Here is a 22,761-nt window from a genome sequence, read left to right as displayed (position 1 = left end):
TCTAAAACAAAGATAATAGGCTGAGGGCTCGGGAAAATTATGTTTTAGGTGAATGTCTGCTGGAGACAGGAAAGCTGTCTGGCAACAAATTCTTTGGGGAACACACAGCTCGATGCTCTTGCTGAAGGGGATCAAGTGAAATTACAAGACAGGGAAAAGTAATGTGTCTTGAGAAGTTAAATACAAAAGCCTGATTGCTCCTCTCAGTTATCCCAATCTTACTTTGTGAATTCCCTATTTGAGAAGTGCTTATTTCCGAATTATACTGAGATGAGCAAGAGGATAAGTCGGTGAAATTACTAAATGAAAACCAACCATTTTATATAATACGTGCAACCCGACCGATTTAGCACAACAAATTCTGTACACATTTGAAATATCATGAAAATAGTGTCTTTAATATACAGTTTACATAATTACAATACGCGGTTTAAATTTGTTCATATACATTACAGGGATATTTATTTGCACCTGGTTTAAATAATAATCTGCCTTCAGCCTTTTACACAAAAGCCCAAAACAGCACAGAATTCCACAAAAAACATGCTTCGTTTTATAACGGAAATGTACTAAGCCAAAGTTTTGGGGCTTTCTCTTTTTTTTCCCAAGTGTTACTTTTTTGACCTACCCAAAGTGAATCTAAAGAGCTAAGAACTAACACATATTTTTAATATAATTCAGAAGATTGTCCAAGTCAAGAGAATCACTCTGCAGATTTTCACGCTGAAAATTTGGTTATTATGAACAGAAATGGTAAAGTCTGAACAACTCCCAGACTATTAGGAGTTTAAGACATAACAAATTAAGAGTCATTTATTGCTAGGTCTCAACAAGGGGCCTGCATTTCCCTACTGCCCTGCCATCCCTAATACCACGAACAACATGGACGATCCCTCACTTTGATTGCGATTTCTTTCGTACCTACTAGCTCGTACACAGGAACGCTGCAATTTCAGAGCATCAAAAAGAGGAGCCAGGAGAGCTGGGCTAAGCCCTTGTCCTTTCAGATAGGGCTGGTGTTCGGCTTTTAAGTAGCGTGGTGTAGCCCCTGCCTGGCCTGCAGGCAGGACTTTGCTGACCTGTGCTGCAGGCAGACACCCCGCCGGGCAGCACGCAAGTAACTGGTGCCAGCACACTTTATTTAGCGGGGAGACAATCAAGGAGTTGATTCAAGAAGAAAACATAGGAGAAAACACTTCAAGTATTTATAGACAGATTTGAAACACGGTGGTTTTTGAGACAGCATCGCTATTTACGCTGTTCCTCTTGAAGCTGTTGTTGTGGAATAAAGTCAATTAAAGTGGCAAGTAAAGCTGTTGTATTGGAAAAAAACCCTGTGTAATATACAGTTACTTCAAACTCTTGCTTCTAGCTGCAAAGTACACATCAAAATACATTTTCCTTCTAATTTTGGATGGACCAAATGTTTTCTGTGTCTAAGTTTCTAGCTGTAGGCAATTTTTACGATACAGCAAGAATAAAAACTCAATTATGCACTTTGAGTTGATTTCAATACAGCTTTGGTTAGCCAGCCAGGCAGCAATACAAAGAATCTTAAGCCTAGGCACAACGAGCTTTTAAAGGAAACCAGTATTTCCCCGCAAGTTTCCTCCCCATCCCTTCCCTGGCCAATTCTGTGTCCACCTCCAGAGAAGCCCCCATGCCAGAATCCAGCTTTCGCCACTGAAGGGAGCATCAGTCCTTGCGCCACCACGCAACTGTTGCATAGAAAGGATGTATTTCCTGGTGCAGGACAAAGAGACAGCTCCATACAGAATGACATGCCAGATTTTTTGCTACCAAAACCCCCAGATAAACAAAACCCCCAAGGATAACACACAACTTCAGACACCCATAACTGAATAAGCACCAGAGGCCTTACATTTATTTAATCTGAGGAAAGAAGTCCAAGGTTAGAGTTGGCCTATTTTAGCAGAGTGCCTCCGAAAAGTAAAAGATTTTAAGTCCACTCTGGCATGACACGTGTTATCTGAACTCATTGGCTACATCTCTGTTAGTAGACAAAATGGGCCAGAGCCTGCTCTCAGGCGCCAAGGACAACCAACACAGCTCACGTCAACACAGATGAACTCCATTACTCTCCAAGGCCAGGCTGGTTTCCCCCATTGCTAACCTCTGAGCTGTGCTTGGGAGTTGTCTGGGATCACCCACTGCACAGGCTGGTTGGGTTGCACCAAACCAGGCAAGAGCCCGTATCAACAGTTCAGCAGCAAGGGACTCCCATGAGAGAGTGCCCATGCCCTGGCACTGCTCGGTTTGCTAGGACGGTTTGGAAGTCCTATCAAACGCCGAGTGCTGTCTCCTCCTATTCATATCAGCTGGTGAAAAGTTCGTATCAGAGGGATATTCCCCAGAGCTTTTAGACACTTCCTAATCACAGCAGGAACATTAAAGTAACCCTCCACCTTGAAGTACAATAAGCAATGCAGCATTTTGTAACCTTTTACAGATTTAAGCCTCCAGGTTTTACACCCCATCCTTCTGAAGAGACTGTGTGGTTCTCTGCCAAGGCCTGAAGGACTCCTCTGCTCCTGCCCCATTTCAAAGGTGCCACCATCCCTTTTTTGCCAGGGCCTTCCCGTGAGACCAACGCGTTCACATCAGTCTGCCCTGTTCAGACCAGCTTCTACAGCGCCAAAGATGGTCCTGACTCCCTAATAACATGCCAACAAAGCTCAAGAGGAAAGCAAGTAAATTAGATCCCATGGGCATCAGCGCTGCCACAGCCTGGCTACCTGCACTGCAGTGGAGAGGCTGATCCACCATACTCCAGCTGCCTGGTTTGCTCATCCCTCTCCTGATTTCACCAGAGCAGACGCTTCAGTCCAGCCTGGGCATCACAGTGGGTGGCTCAATCCCACAGCCCTGTAATTCACACAACACAAAGGTTAGGAACACCTACATCACTAAAAAAGGCTTGGAAAATTAAGGTGATGAGCTGCTAAGGGGAAAAGAAAAGGTCAAATGCTAACATATTATGCATAAAAATAAGTAAGTGGGGCCAAGCCAGAACAAGACAACTGGAAGGACATCAACAGTAAGTTTGCAATTAGAGGTTTTAGCCGTACTTTTGCACACAGGATCTGCTTCTGAAATCATTGCACACTTCTGGGCCTTTCAACAGGCCAGTTGTATTTTGGTCTATGCATATGTGATGTTAATGCAAGCACACTCATGAATGCAAATTCCACCAGGCTGCTTGCAAGAAAAAACATTCCAAGCAGGTAAGCAGAGATAACAGAATAGGTATCCATCTGTAGACAAACAACACTGTTTTCTCAGGGATGGTAATATCCTGGGGGCATTCAAAATATTTAATGTTAATATTACCAACACTGCCATCTCTCCTTTTTTTTTTTTTTGAGAGACATTTTACATTTTTTTTACCTGGAATTAACAAGTCAAGCAAAACAAAGAGAAGCACCCAACATTTAAAATTTGGCCCTTTCAAATTTGAGCGCTCATTTGACATACAGAGAGTTAAAATGCAATTGACTTCAACTTGCACATGCCTACCAAGAAGCATACACATTTGAACAGTACTTGAATTTGATTTAGTCTTACTTGCAGCTAAAATATTTTAGGACGCTAATTAAAACACAGCCGGAGAAAGCTATTGATCTGTTGCTAAAAGTCAATACATTAAGAAAAAGAGTAGGATTATGAACTCTTGGGGTTTTTCTATTGGGATATTTTTTGGCTCACTGCTTTCTAGTACCCACATCAATTGGGCTTTGCTCTCTCGTTGGGAACTGGTGGTTTGCATTATTGCAAGACAAATGATGCATCTTGGCTTTGGCATGGAGACATGACATGAAATTTGCCTGGGCAATATAAAATTCCATTTGCAAATAAATTCTTTTTAATGAGTCAATATGGTTGAGGAAACAGGCAAAAGCAGCCTCTCATTTTTGTCCCTCCTCTGTATTTCCTCTTGATCCTCCCACTACGTGCCCTACAATGGAAAAGGAGAAATTTTTTGTACTTCAAAAAGGTAAGAAAGGCAGGTGATGGTGTCACCCTGGCCAGGGCTCTGCTCAGCAGCAGGTGAAGGTGAAGCTGCTCCAGCATCCCTGGCTCTGACCACCTGAGGATCCTGGGCACGCACAGTTGCCGAGGATGGACACCACAGACTGTTTCTTAAGGACCTCCGCAAATCCTTGCATTCAGTACTACAAAAGCAGAGGATCCTGGGGTTATTTAGACACATTTCGGAGAGATCTGCCAAACACAGGAAATCAGCAACAGACTGTCAAAAGTTAATCCTATTTCTAGCCTTCTGAGCAGTTAAATTTGAAAGGTCTCCAGGGGCAGCCTACCGTCCCCTTCCCATCTCCGTGCTCCCTTTTGACTGCTACTTCCATGTGACATCTATTGCAGTGGGTTTCTTGCAGCCGGGCAACTGAATTAGCACATCTTAAGATGCTACAGTCCCTCCCACTTTGACACCCACATCCTCCTAGCCCACTGCAAACAAGACAGGTGAACTTAAACATCACAAGCATTTCCCAAGGCACGGCCCAAACCCTCGCTTGGCCCCTTCTTACCAGCGTGCCATGTGCTGCTTCTCTTCCCACCTCACTAATGCTTTATTTCAAAGGCATCCTACAGGAGTACTATCACCTTCCCACACAGATCCGACCGCAGGAATAGGATAGCACATTGAACGCATTTTCAGATGAACATAGCAGCAGAGGAAATATAAAGGGTTGCCTTTTGCCAGAGCAAGGCTATTCGAGCAGGCTACTGCGGCAGGCAGGATCTGCCGAGAGGAGTCTGTGCACTGAACTGCCTTTCCCATGAGAAAGCTGCACGACCAGAAGTCATGCTACTTACTCCAGCCATCCGACTACAAAAGCAACTTTTGAAATCTACAGGTCATAAACTTTTAATTGGCCAGGGCAGAGTGGCTCAGTAGGAAAGTCCCCCTTCTCCCTCCCCTCTGGGCAACGAGCTAAGCAAGACTCTTGGTTTTAAAAACCTTTAACTCTTTTTGCTTAAAGTAACATGTAAAATGCATCCACATTACAGGTATTCAGAAAGATACTGTTAATAAAAATATGCTGCAAGAATAGTGTATTAGTGGCACTTCACAGCAATTCTTAACATTTTCAGATGTAGTGTCAAAATTATGGTTTTGTATATCTGAACATGCTTTTTGTTAACAGAAACGGAAGAAAGTCACAGCATGTTGCCAAATATTATTTGAACAGAAGTAATCCCATAAGAAATACATTTTTTTTGCAGTTAACACAAAACTGTAAACTGGATCGGTGTGTGTCTTTCAGCATCAAATTGTTCAGTAATAAATACGACTAAGTCTTAACAGACTACGGAGTAAAAGTTCCCTTAGTGTCCAGTTTTTAGCAGCTGTTGAACGTTCAGGGATGCACAAGGCACACCTCTGCAGATTCTCTACCTTTATTATTGACATACCAAAAAAAAAAAAAAAAATCCGTTCACCACTCAAAAATGTTTATCTGCATAGTAAGAATTTTTCTACTACTATTTACAGGAAGGGCTTTTAGTGCAAAAACCAGGAAGTGATGTATTAGCTGAGTGCATCGAGCACATCTCGTACAGTTTCACTAATAACTAGTTGGCATCACATCTTGGGCCGCCAGCCATTAATGAACTGTAGTATTTTCTTAACCTGCAATTTGCTTAGCTTAAAGTCTTCTGATAGGATTTCTTCTGTAAGCTGAACCAGTAAATTGCCATCAATCTTCTCGGTAACAAAAAATGATATGACATCTTCCGACAGACCAATAAACCTAAGCGATTTAGACACTTCCTCTATCGAGAGTCCAGAAAGGTCTGTGGGTGGCTGCCAGGGAGAGCCATCCCCACAAGATCGTGGTGCTAACTGGAGGTGGAGGGGAGACGAGAAGGGATAAGACACAGAGAACGTATCCTGCATGCCCTTTTTAACGAGATACTGATCTTCCAAGTGGTCCGGAGAGCCAGTTTTCAACTCCTCCTCGGCACCATCTATTTTCAGCGGCAAGGGACACATGTCTGTAACTGTCTTCTCTTCACTTGACTTCGGTGCCCGAGGAGGTAAGGCAGGACATGAATGGCTCTGCTTTGTGTTGCTGACTCCCAGAGTTTTCTCATCAGTGCAGTCTAGAGAGTAACTTGCTGACTTTGGACAGCTAGAGATGGTGTTCGTGAACTCTGCTGGGGTCAGCGGGGAGTACCCCGCTGGGAGCTCACACCCATCGAAGTCAAAAGTCAAAGGTGCTGGACAGTTTCTCTTTGGCGTACCTGGAGTCTTCTGTCTGGGGTAACTGTAGCTCCTGCTCGGATCGAGCAGGAAATCACTCCTATTCAGGCCTTCAGCAGTTCCTGAAAAATGGTTTGGCCAAGATAACCTCGAAGGCAGAGCTTCAGTTGAGGGGCTTCCCAAAGGCATCGTGCTCTCAGGCTCTTTGGATTCGGTTTTCATCATGTTACAAGGGTAGCAGGAAACAGGTGTGCTCTCAGTTGGGTTGGTGTTGTCGCTCTCTGTGACATTGCTTAAGGAACAAAGCAGAAAGGATGTCGTTAGTATGAAAAAATGTGGCATTTGAATAAATTCATAAATCATCTGACAGAGTCAGAGGGTGGCTGTCACAAGGAAAGAATCTTCTTTCCTCCGGCAGAACTTTTCAGATTTGAATTAACAACACATTTGAATAATGCATTGACAGTTCTTTTATTCCTTCTACAAGCCTGACAAGACGCTGATATACCCAAAAGCCTCATGTCTTGGTTTTTCAAGCTCGGAAATAAGTAGATGTCTCAATTCAGTTCTGTGTCATCTCCTGAATACTCAGTTTTTCCACCGTCGAGTTCCTGAGGGACACCACCATGGAAAAAGAACAGCCTCACATATACTAGAGGATGTTCTAATCTTGTATTTTATATTTATATACCACAGATGTGTCATGGTATGCAAAAGCTCATAACGGGCAGGTCACCATTGCACCAGACCCAAGCTTGACTGAGTTAAGAGATGACCAAAAGCCCTTTTGGAGCCAATGTTTTAATTTGTTATGGTACTTGCTTGTGCACAGGATCCTTTCCCGCTGGTCACTGGTGCAAAAACTGCACCAGTGCACAGTACAATAACACAGAATAAGTTAATGCTTACTGCCAAAGGAAGGGTAAGCAGACCTAGCTGCCGGTGATGAAGTATCAGACTTTAAGCTTACTCCACAGTAACTTGTTTGTGTGTCCATATCCTTAAAAAGCTATGATGAGAAACACTTGCTTTTCAAAGGCACCTAAAGAAAGTTACCCTGACCTACTTCCAGGTGGTAAACTAAGCTCAGCCTGTCCGAGAGAACTGATAGTTTATATTCAGGTGTTCCTGAGAGACAGAGATGCCAACAAAAGCATGCAAACTGTTACCAAAAGCAACCGTTTGCTGCTTTTATGCCACTTTCTTTTAGAAAGTTTGAAGGATTTGGTTGATCTCTGGAATTCTGGACAATTAAGCCAGAACACTGGAAAAACAATGAGCAGATTTATAAAATCCTTACCTAACAAAACAGAGAGAAACCAACAGTTGAAATAATTGTTTTAATTACTCACTTCTCTCTTCTGGAAACTAGCTACTCAAAAAAGAAATTACGTAGTCATTCTGTGACAGCTCAGTGAAAACTGCTTTAGGAGGGCACCAGCTTGCAAAAAAACAGCGTAGTTTTGAATGGGCTGACACAAAAAATAGTTCCCCGTGCACTTACAGTGAGTCAGAGAGGAAGCCAACCCGGACTTGCCCAGCTCAAACACAAAGTGCAGATGCATAAAAGCAGCTCTAATCTGTATCACTGGAAAATTAGTTCTAAAACTCATCCCCAAGAGATGCAGTTTCTCTCTCTAACCATCCCTCGCGCTCCACTCCATGCCCTCCAAACTTTTCTTTTTTCTTGTTTATGTCATGTATACAAGTCTGCAAGTTAAAGCAGTTGGATGTTTACAATAGCAGATACTTTTTTTTTTTCTCTCCTCAACAAGGATACACTGTCAACTGGTCATTTCTGGCTGTTTGAAGGCCAACTGCTGGAATGTACACAGTGCAAAGCATTTTTCACAAATCTAGCCATCGGGCCGTTCAATTCAGAGAAGACGGTCAGTGAGGTGTCATAAACAACTAACCATACAGAGGAATTAAATTGATTGATCCTGTTTCTGTTCTCTAATGCAATATTAGAAATGGGAACATTTAATGATTTAAAAGATTAATGGAATTACTGAAAACTGATAAAGTAACATTTTTAAAGTGCTTCCTTATTCGTGCTCCACCAAAATTAACTCACTGGGACTCAGAGCCAAAGGATGCAAGAGAAACCTCAAATACAGCTGAAGTCAGACATCAGCCATTTTTATAGGCAGATAAGGACACATCATATTGGTTTTGTTTGTGTTTAAAATATTGGCTGCAACCCTTCATGATCCAGAAAATAAGATCGTTGATAAAAATGGCAAGACTTAAAAAGCAACTTCATCAGCAATCTGGTTACTCCACACATTGCCAATTTTCTAGCAGCTTCCTCTGCAGCGCTAGGTCAATTCTACCAAGATGGAGATATCTGGTCTGGACCCAAGCTGGAGATGAATTTCATGCAAATATTGTGAAGTTCGAAGCAAATAATACCACCTGCATTCCTGAGAAACTTCACTTCTCACTGTTCTCCTGGTTTCTTGGGAGGCAGATGTATTCTTAGCTACAAAGAGAGAAAGCAGCATTTGGTGGGCCTCAAATGCTGGGAGGTCTTGTGCCTCCTGTGGAGTAGACCTTGACAGAACTACCCAACAGGCTTTCATAAAAACAAACGAGCAGCCTTGATCTAGAGTGATCATTGCCAGATACACAAAGCTAAGCTGCAAATATACAGTGTGGCTTAGAAAGGCAATTCCAGCATAAGTTATTATACCAATTGCATCTAGGCTGAAATTATTTCAGTGGCACTTCAGATCAATTTGTAATATCCAGACAGGTAGTATCTTGTCATTGAATAGATACCAAAAATAATGCCAACGAGGCATACAAAGCAAAAAGGAGGTGAGACTTCAAAAGGTGTATACACTTTCTAAAGCTAAAGGAAGAACACTGCATTGCTAGAAAGAAGTATGTAGCCACATCATTCAAAATTTACTGTCACCTTTTGACTAGCCTGAGTGGATTTTCCAGTTTATGGGTTAGGTTTGTGCTGAAGTGGGTTTGATCTGGAAGCTGTCTGGCCCCCTTCCGCTACACCTCACTTTGCACTCAGTGGTGTCTGCTGGCCTCTCTGTTCTCCATCACACCCACACCCTGTTCGTTCCCAGATAGTTGGCACAACACATTTCTGGATTACCACACCCCTTTTGTGCCCCCATGCAGAGCTGGCTGCACTGCATGCATGTAGCACTGAAATCCCACCCAAAAACTAGCTTTGAGATGTTCTGGTTTGAAGATTCAAGCCTTTCAAGAATTATACAGAACTGTACAGGATTTTCCATTTAGACAGCCAGTGCTACCTTACAGCGAGATTACCTATAGCAATATGTGCGTGTATTTAATATAAATTGCTATGTCCTATCTAGTAACACATAGTTTCTGCTGGAGCTTTGCTTCCTCTTGAATCTTTAAAAATAACTTGACAGGTTAGCCCCTTTCACAAAAAGTCAGTAACTCTGACACAGTACCATGCCTTTATAAACCAGCACCTTCAAAAATTTAACTTTCTCAGAAAGTGTTAGCACGGGGCTCTCACAGCTTAAACACATACATGTTGTGCAGTCCTGAAGAGTAGTAGGACAGAGTAGGGCTAGGAGAGCGGGTCTGCTGTCGTGCAGGTTTGACTGTGCGAGGCGGGATGGAAGGACTGGTGGAGGATGGCTTTGAACTCCGTGGTGGGACAGGGGGAGCATTCAGGAGCCTGCATTCTTCTTTTACCTGTATAAAAGAACATGTAAGTAAGCAGCAAGAAAATCTGGGCAACAGCACTCTCAGCCAGATGAAACACATCTGGTTCTGCCTTATTCTGTGAAAGGAAATAATTAAAAAGGGAGGAGAAGAGAAAAATGACGCTAAGTATATACATTTGCAACAGTACGTGGCTGTCATAAAGAAGTCCAAAAGAATGCCTTGCTACCAGCAGAACTACTAGCAATCTTTTTTAGCTTTTCAGTAGTTTGATATCCACTCATTTAAAAAGTAGCAGCAATGAAACAATGTAAAAGAACCTTCCAGTAACATACAAAATCAGACAGACTTCCCGATATTTTACATTTTGTAAGGAGCAATTAATTAGGCTTAAACTTCATTAGTGTTGTTTATTTAGATGTAATAAACCAAGCTTACGTAATGAAAAGATCTCAGCAGACTTCGATGTTTCCTGACTTACTTCACCAGTGATACTCAGCCATCCAGCTCTAGGATAATTCCCAGCCTTCCTCCCCCAGGAACAGCACATGTATCTCGTATTTACCAGATGCTGGGATTCAAACCTGGAGCTTCAGTCCTTCTGTAGCTGCCAAAGCAGTCCAGGATAAGGTTAACTACAAAACGTACAAGTTGAAAGGTGTGGGCAGAAGAGCCTGTTCAAACAATGCACCCAGCCGACAGGTCTACTTTTTGCAGCCAGCCAACTTTGCAGCTTGAAACACATGACCGTAGCACTGCTTATCTGATATTTAGTTTGGTCTGCCTAGGTGGGAGCAAAAATATCAGGATCCATCCCTATAGAAAAAATGATGGAATTAAGACCTTAATCCCATCAGTACATATTTGGGGGAGCAACTTTATATAGTAGGGCTAGAGGTGAGCAAGGCTACTGAGAATTAGGCTGCCAGGCAGGATTTTTAAGGAGTCACCACCTCCCCCTGGGCAGGAGGAGACCTCTATGTTCTCCTTGTCTGAAAGAGTCTTAGATGCACCAGAAGAGGGAAATTCTCTTTTGTGTTTGAAAATTATAGTTTATTTTTAAATTTAACAACACTGCAGAACTAAAAGTTATCTTAGCAGTTCTGCAACACGTAATTGGCAATTAAAGTGATTTAATTTATTTAAAAACAAAATAAATGTGGAACCTTTTGCAACCCACTTCAGTGCTTTCAAAACGCAACAACCCATTTAGTACTTTTGTGAAATGGAAAATTGGGGACTAGAACATTGTAGTACATTTTTTCCCTAATTCAAAACAAGTCAAAATTACAGGAAATGCCCAACAGCATAAAACACTGAAATAAATCTTGCTCTAAGGGTTCTTATTTGCTCTTTCAAGAAAAAAAAAAAAAAGAATCAATTTTATTCATGTTTGTTATTGAATTCAGGCATAAAACTCTTCAACCATTTTAGTGCTGTGCCCCAAGGATGCCTAAGGACTTCATTTTTTTCTTTCCCCAAGTCAGACTAGGCAAAGTTAATACTGCGTGCTATTGAATATATACCCGTGGGGTTAGAGAGACCATTCAGGGGAGCTCTCGGAGCACAGCAGACGGTCAAGGGGTTAAAGGGATTCTTTCCTGGGAAGACTGCTGGCATTCAAAGGTGCTGGCATAACAAACTATGCCAAGCTCCCTTGCTGACCTAGATTGCAGATCAGAATGAGGCCATAAATAATACGGGTTTGCAGTCCCAGTTGGTCCCTGTCACAAGACCGTGATTACAGCTGCCAGACACAGCCCTCGGGAAACCCAGCAGGGGGATAAAAAGGAGAGATTTTGCAGATTAAACTGACAAGAGCAAGGGGAAACTTCAGAGGAGAGCTACCCTCACTAGGGCCAAGTGAACAGCAATGAAATAAACACGGGAGAGGAGGGGAACAGCCACGGTACAACATGATGATCACCTCGATGGCTGTTGCTCTTAGGAGGAAATACCCTTTCGCCCAGAAGCACTAGATGCCATATGGCTGCCAGATACAGATAAAGGGCATTTGCACTGCATGTCCTGGGACTTTTATTCGTCATCGTCTGAGCTCTCCCATGCTCCAACACTCCCTCCTGTGACCGGGGACAGTGACCCCTTTCTGGTGGTTTGAGGTGCTGCGTTGATTTTAAGACCTCTGCTCCTCTTCCTTGGTGCCAGCCCAAGCCCCGCCACCCCCCCGGGCCTTGGGGTGTCACTCCTGAATCTGGGCACCACAGGTGCCCGTCGCAGTGACCGCTTCCGAGGCCGCCTGGGTAAAACCCACCCCGTCGCCGGCATGACCGCGAGCGTAATGCAAAGCAGGTCAATGCTCCTTGCCGACGGGAGACTAAACTGCCGGCACGCTCCATCGAGGACGTGCTTTAAATCAATCAGGAAAACAGCCTCTGATTTTATGCAAATTAGTGTTTGGGGACTGAAGCAATTTCTAATTTACAGGCCTTAATTCAGAGGTCATTCCCCCCCCCCCTTCTGCCTTCATACTACTTTGATTTTCTGAAAGCTATTTAGAAAATAAGCATTATATATCAGAATGCTTCATCCTGCCAGTGAGAAGAAAATGAGAACAGCTTCTGAAACATCCAAATGTCCTTTTCTCTCTCCTACAAACAGCTCCTGTACACACATTTTAAATTTAGTGCATGCAAAAATACAATTGCCAGCCAACCTTTATACAGAAACGCTATGGAATATCATTCTAGAGGGAGTGATGACTAAACCGCATGTTCATCAGCAGCTCCTAAGATCTACTTATTCTATAAATACCCTACACAGAAACCATGCAAACATCTCCTCGGCCCCAGCCCACTGATGAATTCAGGAGATCACTGATACTCATTCCAAAGCTGTTCCAGGAAGCCACAAAACCAAGTCTAAATTCTTATCATCTATGGACATGCAGTCTTTTCTATTTTATTTCATATGGGGTTACACCCCCTGCCCACCTTTAAATGCAAGCTAATATCTTTAGCAGAAATTAGTTCTCCTGCACGGCTAGAAAGCAACGCCGAAATTGCTGACAGCACTCACACATTACCTCAGTAATGTAAGACACACATGACAAAACCACACACTTTTCAAAGTGACCTTAAAAGGCAACACCTGCAGGTATCCCAAACGCCACCCTGCTGCCCCAGAAGGCAGTCGCTATGCCACGAGGTTGCCCCAAGCGTGAGGGTCCATGCCGATGCTGTGCAGGTCCTCCACAGCTCTCCCAGCATCCCATCACCCACGCCTCGGGCTTGACATGAGGCACCCACGCTGCAGGCATGACCCGGGGGGCCGGCAGCCCCCTGCCAGGAGGGCTGCCCTCACCCCGCTGCGGCGGCAGCCTTCCTCCTCCGCCGCCCCCTCACCCTCCCACCCGCTCCCCGGCACTGGCTCCGGCGCTCCTTTGACCCCGTGCTGAAGCAGTTCAGCTCACAGAAATCAGCAGGAAACTAATCATTTTCCAGATCCAGACCTGGCTGTCTGCCCAGGAGCAGGAGTGCCAGAGCCAGCACAAAAGAGGAGCCAGGACCATGTGGCTGGGAAAGGCAGGAAGAGGAGGAGGAGGAGCATGGGACCAGCCCCATGCCGGTTTACATCAGCGTAGGCTGCCAGGGAACCTCATCCCAATACGGTGCTGCTGGGCACGTGTCCAAAGGAGCCTGGACAAAGTGTCAGTGCGTACCCGACCTCAGAGGCAAGGAAGTGCTCTTGGGTTCCTGCACTTACACATTACACATAAACGCTCTTTGCTAAGACGACGTAATGTCTTGACTTTCCTGTCTTTGCTGAAGCTGCTGTAGCTGCTTTTTGCTGGCACGGTCAAAGGGCTGCAGTTGTGCATTTCGTGCCTGCACTGGTGTTCTCCTTCCATCTCCTCGCCGCACCTCCCCAGCAGCTGCACAGCCTGGCCAGGGGGATCCCCACAGCAATCCACTGCAGGCTAACCCAGCACAAATAAATACAACTTAGCTTTCAACCAGGTTGTGACCTGGCTCATGATGGAAAGGCTATGGCCGACACTGCTGGAGTGTAAGATGGGAATAGGAAAGGGATTGGATCACCATGGTTTGCTGCAGGTTGGTCTTAGATTAATCTCAGCTTATTGTGCAGCCATGTTCTTGAAAATATCATTGGACTTGCAAATGGAACAATATTTCCTTTATTTAAATTCCAGCAAAAACCCTGCAAAACTAATTTGTTAAATTGTAATATCTGTCAAGATTGATGTGACATAAGTATGTATCATTTAAGTTTTGCTAAAGATTCCTAGACACTCTTTCCTGGGGGAAGTTTTCTTTTTTCCTTCATGTTTTTTAAAAAAATAACATTTAGGACTATGTCAAGAGACCATGTAATGGCTGGATTTTCCACCCAGTCCACATAAGCTCCTGTTGATAAAACATATTTGTATTTTTGCCTGTTGAAGTCTCCATGACATTTCAGGTGTGGAGAAGTGATTTCTCCCATGAGTTTTCATCAGAAACCCTAGGACAGGAAACATGCTCTGTTTAAAACTGAGTCCTCTAGAACGCTCATTTATCAACTCTGCAAAGTTCCTACTTAAACATGTTTTCTTTCAACAAGCAGTACAGAGTGATTAGTTCAGGTCTAGTTTGATAAAGTTTCCTTGAGGTCAATGACACTTAATATTCTTCAAAATCTGCCATAGACTTGTAACAGAAAAGACAATCTCTCATTAACAAACACTTCAAATCCATAAAAACTCTAGCTGTCCTCATTATCAGGGCCTGTTAACTGAAGGCACACACTAAGTTGATCCAAGGCAGCTCCAGGTGGGGTCATGCCCCACACGCTTCGGCGACAGAAAACAGGAGAAAACATGGAGGCCATGTGGAGAGATGATATGGAAAGCAAGGGAAAGAAGTGACCTAGCAATTCTTAGACCTTGATTGTGAGAGCAAAAACCCCCATAAATATTACCTGAAAGTATCAGGATTAAGCTACTAGATCAGTTATATTAAATATACTCTAGTGATTTTTAGGACATGACTTACACTTGGTAGGAAACCAGCTGAAGTTGCACATCTCACAAAGTCTCACTGTCTCCTTGCTTTCCATGTGCCCCTCCCCAAGTCTTCCCTAAAAAAAATCCCCAGGCAAATTCTTCAGCAGCTAAAAAAAGAAACAAACGGACATAAATAACCCTGACTTACTGCTTCTGATTTGGGAGGCACTGGAGGTGGAGGTAGGGAAACATCTGAAGACTTGGTGGTTGCTCCAACAGTGGCAGGCACAGGAAGCGATGTGGTACCACACTTTGATCGGAAAGACCCTCTGTAGTTGTCACATTTGTTCTTCTCACTTAGCGAGCGAGTGAGAGGCTGGTCACCAGCCTTTCCAGACCCTTGGTCCAACCACAGCTCTTCGTAAGGAAGTTCTGGTTTTGTAGGCAGAAACATCGATTCTTCGCTAACTTCAGGAAAAAGGTAATCGCTGCTACTGTCACCAGACTCCTGGTACTGAAGAGCATCATGAGAGAACAGGGCCCACTCGCTACACAAGTCCCTGCAGCCGTGGAGGTTCACTTCACTGTTCCCATGCAAGTTGTTTCCATAGACGCACACCGAAAGGCGGTGGAAGGACTGTGTAAGCTCGTCCCGCGCGTAGCTGAGGGAGTTCGGCACATGGCTGTGCCCCGTGCATCGGCTCTTCTTTGGGCTCTTGCAGTCTTCGTTCCAGTCAGTTTTCACATCTCGCACTGCACGGGAATACTCATCTATGTCAAACTGTTCCTGGCATATATTAAACCAGTGCTGGATGAGGGATTCATGCCACAGCTCCCCCTTCACCAGACTGTCGGGTAGAGTAAATTTCGGAAGCGTCAAGTGCAAGGGAAAATGCATGGGAATAATTTTGTTGCCACGAAGCACACAACAAACCACCACAGTCTTGGTCTGAATGTTGACAAACTTGTACCTGTGCCCTTCACGGATAAAATGCAGGTCATAAGGGTTTCTTGGTGTAGGACTCGGCACAGTCACGTTAACGGGCAGCCTGGTTTTTTCTACTATATTGCGAATCGTGTGCTCACCTTCTTGCATCTGCACCTCCAGTGGGCTGCGGGTGCTAAACTTGCCCTTACACTGGAAGGGGAGACTGATGCTTTCGTTGGTCCTGTGGTTCATGCAGATGAGGCAGGGCATTTTACCTCTGCCTAGCTTACTAATTGAATTAAGTTTCCCGATTTTTTTGAAGATGGTGTTGAGTCGTGACTTCTCCTTAGAAGATTTTGCATAAAGGATTTCTGCTTGCCCCATTAAAGTGAGCTCATCCCCAGTACTAAGGGTAATGTTGTAAACCTCAGTGTCTTCATTGCATTCACCTGAAGCCACCTGCAAAATAATAATAATACATTTGTTTTTCCCCCACTGAAGATAATACTTCAAGTCATATCAAATCTATTGAGACTGGACTTACAAGACTATATATCGGGAGAAACAAAAACTAACTTCATTTGAACAGCTGAGTAGTCAAGTGCAAGGTGTTTAACCTGAAGCTCAGCCAAGCAACCATTTTTTATTGTCCTGCACATTCCTGCATCTTACTTGAGGGGAAACAGCCACCTGAAACTGCCAAAGAAGGCATGAGAACAAACATAACCAATTTTTAAAGACAGGATAAATCCACATATCCCAGCAATTCAAATAGTCACTTGTATCATGCAGCTATGAGAGCATGTCTAGATTCCCTTTGCGTATCTTTTTCCCACCCCCTTGTTTTTGCTGTTTGCTAGAACTTATTTGCCAGGCTCTAGAGGGAAGCAAATCTTCTTCTTCCACCATCTTCAGCTCCCTGAGGAGAAGAAAAGGTGATCTCATCATTATGGATGAAGCATATCCCTTTGATATAATCTCTTCCAGGCTAGGGGGAATGACAGATGACATCTATTCCCTGAAGGAGAAGTCAAGAATATCGGTCTATCCCATATGCCTAACTCCCCCTCTGCCTTGCTCTCCTAGTCATAGACTTCCTTCCTCATTTTTTGATCATAATTGCAATTAAGAGATTAAACAACATATGCACAGCCATGTGTGTGCTTTTCTAGTATGGAAATTGTACTGGAAAGGAAAAAAAAAAAAAAGGCAAAACAGATGTCCAAGGCTCATTTGTTCCTGAAGTTATTTCCTTAAGACTGGAATAACTCTTTATAGACAAGATTGCTCTGTTTCATAGTTGAGTGGTTTAACGTGAAAAGCCCTTTTCAGGGACCTAACAGAACCCACCCAGCTCCTCCTCAGCAGCAGCAGCAGATACCTACTGATAAGGAAGGTGCATCAGATAAATGCTGCTGGCCTGTTACAGACCATTTTATTTGGAAATATGGAACATACTAAAAAAATTGCAAATGAAAACATACACTAAAATGGTATATCCCTTCCTCACCTCCGCAACCCCTGAAGTCTTTATGGAGCTGTGTGAAGTTCATATTCCAGGCTTCAAATTCAGGTATCACGACAGAATAGCCATTGCATGAAATCAAGACTGTAATTCCAATCAGTTAATAACTGAGAAGTGCTGTGAATTACGCTTCCTCTTGTAAGATGTGATCTGCAATTCACCTGTATTTGTGAAGTTGTGATTATCTTTTGCAACCCTTTCAGAGCAAAGGCACAGGCAGCTCAGCCGAGGTGTGCTGCCTTAGCACTTCAGTCTCGAGGCTCCCGGAGAGGAAGTCATTCAAGCCCTGAATTATCTAAACAAACACTAATTGGTCTAATCCAGGAAACTACTAGGTTTTATGGTACGTAATACTCATTCACAGTTCACGCCACTGGCCAGACAACATTTTGAAACACTGCGACATGAAAGGAAAGCACTTGGGTTTTTTGCTGAAAACACCGGTGTGATGCTCATTGCTGGTTTCTCCTCAAAATCGCCACAGAGCTGTGGCCGGCCACGTAGCCCTGCCTTCAGTGGAGCTGGTAAGGGCTGAGGACACACAGGGCTCTGTGCCCATACCACTCAGTGTCCCCCTTCTCTTTTTGAAAGGGCACATTCTGTAAGAATATCAGTTTCTAGCATCAACAAGTCCCCACAAATGGCTTCTTTGGACAACGTGAGCTACGCTGTCAGAAATTTTAACTTGAGACGGTATGGTTACAGCTTTTTCTTGCTTCCTGTGGGACACCGGCCGGAGCGAGGGAGGTGTCACAACCTGCGGCTGTGGGAGCTCCTGCTTGGCCAACTCGTGGTTCTCTGGTGATTCACAAACAAACAAGCCACTGTAGAAGGAAACGGTGGGTCAGATGTGAAACCACAGAGGTAACTAACTGGCCAAGCTTCACAACAAAGGTCTCACGAAGCAGCTGCTTATTAATGGCATCCATTTCAACCAGTCAAAAAGCAAATGGATTTTTAGATTAGACAGACAAAATTATTCTCAATTCAAAAATTTGGAAAATATTCTTTCATTTTTTAAAATATAGTCACAGGATAATAATAGGCAAAATAAGGCTGAATCTTACTGTGCTGTAACAAAAGAACAATCATGCCACCGTTCTAGTTTGGCACTCTGAGAAAAATACTGTTCTGCAGTCTTCCTTCTGGACAAAAATATAAGGTATCAGCTGCTGTCCAAAACTGTAATAAAAAACTGAAAAAGTGAAATGAAAAGTCTAAGACTGCACAACTTTATTCCTACCCACTAAGCCTTACTATGGTGAAGTTAAGGCTGCTGGTACCCCTCAGCACGCTAAGTATGTTTTAAAATTCAAGTTAATTCATTACCACATGGTAGTTAACATCTGTAAAGCATACATGGTAGGTAAATATGTGTTCCAGGACATTAGCAACAAATACATACCATACATATAATCTATATCATATAATATATATTGATATATACCATACATAGCAATCACTGTAAAATCATCTAGAAACTCATGTACAGATATCTCTAAATTTTTGTTTCTCAGATTACTTTGCTAAATGATCTTTATTTTGTCCTTGTAGCAATGACCTACGAAAATCAAACTTGCTCCATTTTGTTCACTCAAACATTTCACTTTATCAATGGCCACAAAACTTACAAAAACATCAACAAAGGGCCATGGACTTTAGCACAGGACATCAGGTGAGACTTGCAAAATCCTCCAGGTTGGGCAGGACCCTCAGAGTCACCTAGTCCAACCTCCTCCTCAAAGCAGGTGTAGTTATGGCAGGCTGCTTAGGGCCATGTCCAATTAAATTTTTAGTTTCTCCAAAGATGGAGAATCCACATTTTCTCTGGGCAACCTCTTTCTTTGTTCAACCACCCTCATGCCAAAAATTATTTTTTTCTTATATTGGAGCAGAATTCTTATGTTCCAGCTTGTGCCTGTTGCCTCTTGTCCTCCCACTGGGCACCTCAGATGAGTCTGTCTTCTTTATACGCTCCCATTAGGTAGGTGCGCACAGCAGAGAGACCTCCCCTCAGCCCTCTCAATGCTGAACAAACCCAGTTCTCCCTGCCTCTCCTAATACGTCATTTGCTACAGCCCCCTGACCATCTTGGTATACTGGACTCGCTCCCACATGTCAATGCCTTCCTTGTATTAGTTTGCTACTGGAAAAAAGCCGTTTCCACAACTGGAAGCAATACTCCTGCTGTAGCATCTCAAGTGCTGAACGATGGGGAATAATCACCAACCTCGACCTGCTGCCTACACTCTTGCTTATACAGCCCAATATGCTGTTGGCCACCTTTGCCACGTCACCACCGCTGTCTACCAGGTACCCCTCAGACTTCTTCCACAGAGGCACTTTCTAGCCCGTCAGCCCATTGCGGGGCTTATGGCATCCCAGGTGCTGGGCTTTGCACTTGCCTTCGGTGAACTTCACAGGGCCTCCATCAGCGCAGGAATCAGTCAAGCACAGCAGCTCCTCAGAACAGATTTGATTCATGCCAAATAGTACGCTTAAAGACAACACGATGTGCAAGAAAGTGCATATCATAAATTATTCCTAAAAGGTAGAATGGGTAACACCACACCAGACTCTGCTCCCTCTACCCCCTAAGCTTCCAGCACTGACCCAGCAGGATTTGCACGTTCAAGCACCCCTACGCTCCTTCACACCCCTGCTGAGAGCATGGCCCATGCACCCTCTGCGTCCGGCTGCGCAGTCACTGGCGGGGTGCAGCAGAGCCCTACGCTATTTCAGACACTTGGACCTGCTAGCGGCACGTCCCAGCCCATGCACGTGACACAGCATATCACTGGTGTACGATGGAGAGAAGACAGCAGCGCGCTATCTCAGAGCGGCAGAGTTAAGGTAGCCCAGAACACAGACCGAAGCAGAAATAACCATATATTTTTCTGGCAAACTGTTAGAATTGCCTCATAATTCTGGAAAACAGGTAACACTACAGAAGGCAGAAAGCACCTGAGAAGCCTGCATTCAGCTGCATAACATACCCAGGAGGGCTGACTCCCGTCCCAGTGTGGCTCCACTCTATCCCACACTTTCAGCTCACTTCCCCCCTCCTGCGCTGCCCACACTCGAGCAATGCTCTTGCCTCCTTTGGGACTTCTGCCAGGTTTGGTTTTCAACCTTCAGGTGTGAAGACCTTGCAATTGGTAGGAAGCTGAGACCAGCTGAAGGAATGGGGGGAAGGAAGGTAAGACTATACATTTTCCTCAAACATCTCCATGGTGGGACTGTGCCCTCATGTTTTATCTTTTTGTGTGTGCCCCCTCCTCACATCTTCTACTTAAAACAGGAATTCTTTACTGGACAACTCCAGTGCAGCAGCTTGCAGCAGTAACCACCCTACCTCCAGCTGCTGTCATTACTTCGTAAACACCAAGTCTCCTCCAGCTATTAAACTACTAGCCTTGGGAGCATCCTGAAATAACTCCTTCCCCAAACACATTTATCTTCATGGTTGCTCTCTGTTTTACACATTATAACAACAATGCTTTATGCACTATAAAAATAACATTTCATGCATTATAATAATGACTCCTGCAGTTTTACTTCCCCCTTGCCCCTCTTTTGCCCTTCCCAGCCAGTTTTCACTTTCTGGTAATAGGTGAGAATAATCAGTGCTCCCAACTCTGTGGAAGAGGCAGTGCTTGCCACACTATATACTCCAAAGCCATCTAGAAATCACTAGTAGATGTTCAAATTGAACAAATCCTAATGCAGAGGACCCACAGAACCAGAACCTACTCCATGCTGTACTTGCCTTCCACCTCCCTCCTGCCAGATGTTGATCCATACTAACCGGTCACTACTGATGCCAGGATGCTGACCAGAAAGGTTACTGGCTTACAGACACCTTATCAAACACACTGCAAAATAGCAGTGCGCTAAGTCACTATAATGTTTTAAATTTTAAGACTGCCTCAATTCAGTAACATTCAGAAGCCAATTGTATCTACTGCAGAAGACAGGCATCAGGAAAGTGATGAATGATTATTTAGGAAACATGTTCTTTTGGGAAAGCTCAAGTATATTGTTTCTTTTGCTTAAGGAAAGGTTAACTCAGAAAAATAGATTTTGATAACACCTGAGTCAATATCCTATCTTGGACTCCAATTGTTCTAATTTGTTATAGTTTGAAGTAGAAGTCTTTAATCACTTGGACACATATGAACTCCTCATAAAAATGACTTGTGGCTTTATATTGCTTGTTATACCTGCTAGATTTTATTAGAGTAATACAAGCATTGCATTCACTTTAAAAATACACAGTTAGGATTTTTTTTTGGTAGAGCCCTTTTTAACTGTGCGGTCTCTGATTCATAGTTACTGCATACGGTTTTTACTATTAAAGCCAAGGGACCAATCATAGCACTACATATATATATAAAATATATAATATATATATATTAATTTTTTTTTTACAGGTCACAAAAAATGGATAAAGATTTTTAAAATATAAAACAAAGTCTTCAGAAGAGCTATTAGCAGAAAAAAAAAGCAAACTTTTCCAAGGAAGTTGACTAAATTCAGTGAGGCAGTATCCCATTTTTCTTTTATAAATGTCTGTCTCCCAAGACAGAGAATCAGCGAGTACAACTCTTCATGTTGGCACACGTGCATTTCCCTCTCAGCTGAGAAGGACTTCGCTGTGATTGCTACACTAAAAGCTGGCTTCAGTGCTCTTTAAGGATGTCTCAGATAAATCAAAGTGTTCCAAAAATGACCCAAAATGTGACAGGTAATACCACAGAGCTCTAACACGAAGCGTCTCTTCACGTGGGATGTCAGAAGGCCAGCTCATGAAGCCACTGCGAGGCAACGGGCTCCTGTCCGAGCAGAACCCCTCTAGCAGGTACATTGGCGTAGGCACGAAGCAGCAGCTCTGCTCCTCTTTCCCTCAAGTCGTGCACCAGATGCTGGAGGAAAGAGGCAGCCACAGCAGTGCACTGCCAACGCAAGACACCGAGGCGCCACAGCCTGTGTGTACTGGGGACAGAGGGGGAAGCGAAGAAGAAAAACCTTCTTGGAGCAGAGGCTGGCAGCCTCATAAGGCTGGCATCAAGCCACAAGGCAATGAGGGGACTAAAGCACTAATTCTCAAGGTGAAGTATGAATTGCCTGCAAGTTTGGAGCTAAAACCTACACACGAACTGATTTCAAGAAAGTTGCTATTGCAGCATTTAAAAATGCCAGTGTAGGTTACAACCTTCTATAGATGTGCTTTCTGGAAACTCAGGGTGAGTTTATCAGAGCCAATAGAATTACAATCAAATCAGGGGATCAATTTTGCTTCACTGTACTGCATTAACACTTGTCAAAAAACCAAAGAAACCCAAAGCTTTCACTACAGATTTATTTCTGCCAAAATCACACTGTATGGGCCAACACAGTTAAACCATTATGAAAAGAGGACTACATTA

At 43.7% G+C, this 22,761-nt stretch overlaps 1 protein-coding gene across 1 annotated transcript in view; it reads right to left on the bottom strand.

Annotated features, from left to right (window-relative positions):
- Positions 1–385: 385 nt before the first annotated feature.
- The window catches only part of GAREM1 (GRB2 associated regulator of MAPK1 subtype 1), a 105,652-nt gene continuing 83,276 nt past the window's right edge, over positions 386–22,761 (bottom strand). Inside the window, exons 4-6 of the mRNA XM_072852560.1 lie at positions 15,088–16,266; positions 9,780–9,946; positions 386–6,539 (exon numbers count right to left, since the gene is read on the bottom strand). Of these exons, the coding sequence (XP_072708661.1) occupies positions 5,627–6,539; positions 9,780–9,946; positions 15,088–16,266 (2,259 nt within the window). The 3' untranslated portion in view covers positions 386–5,626. The remainder of the gene's footprint in view (positions 6,540–9,779; positions 9,947–15,087; positions 16,267–22,761) is intronic.

The sequence above is a fragment of the Ciconia boyciana genome, chromosome 2 (genome assembly GCF_034638445.1).
Source record: "Ciconia boyciana chromosome 2, ASM3463844v1, whole genome shotgun sequence".
Lineage (NCBI taxonomy): Eukaryota > Metazoa > Chordata > Aves > Ciconiiformes > Ciconiidae > Ciconia > Ciconia boyciana.
This window is presented reverse-complemented; position numbering and strand designations above follow the sequence as displayed.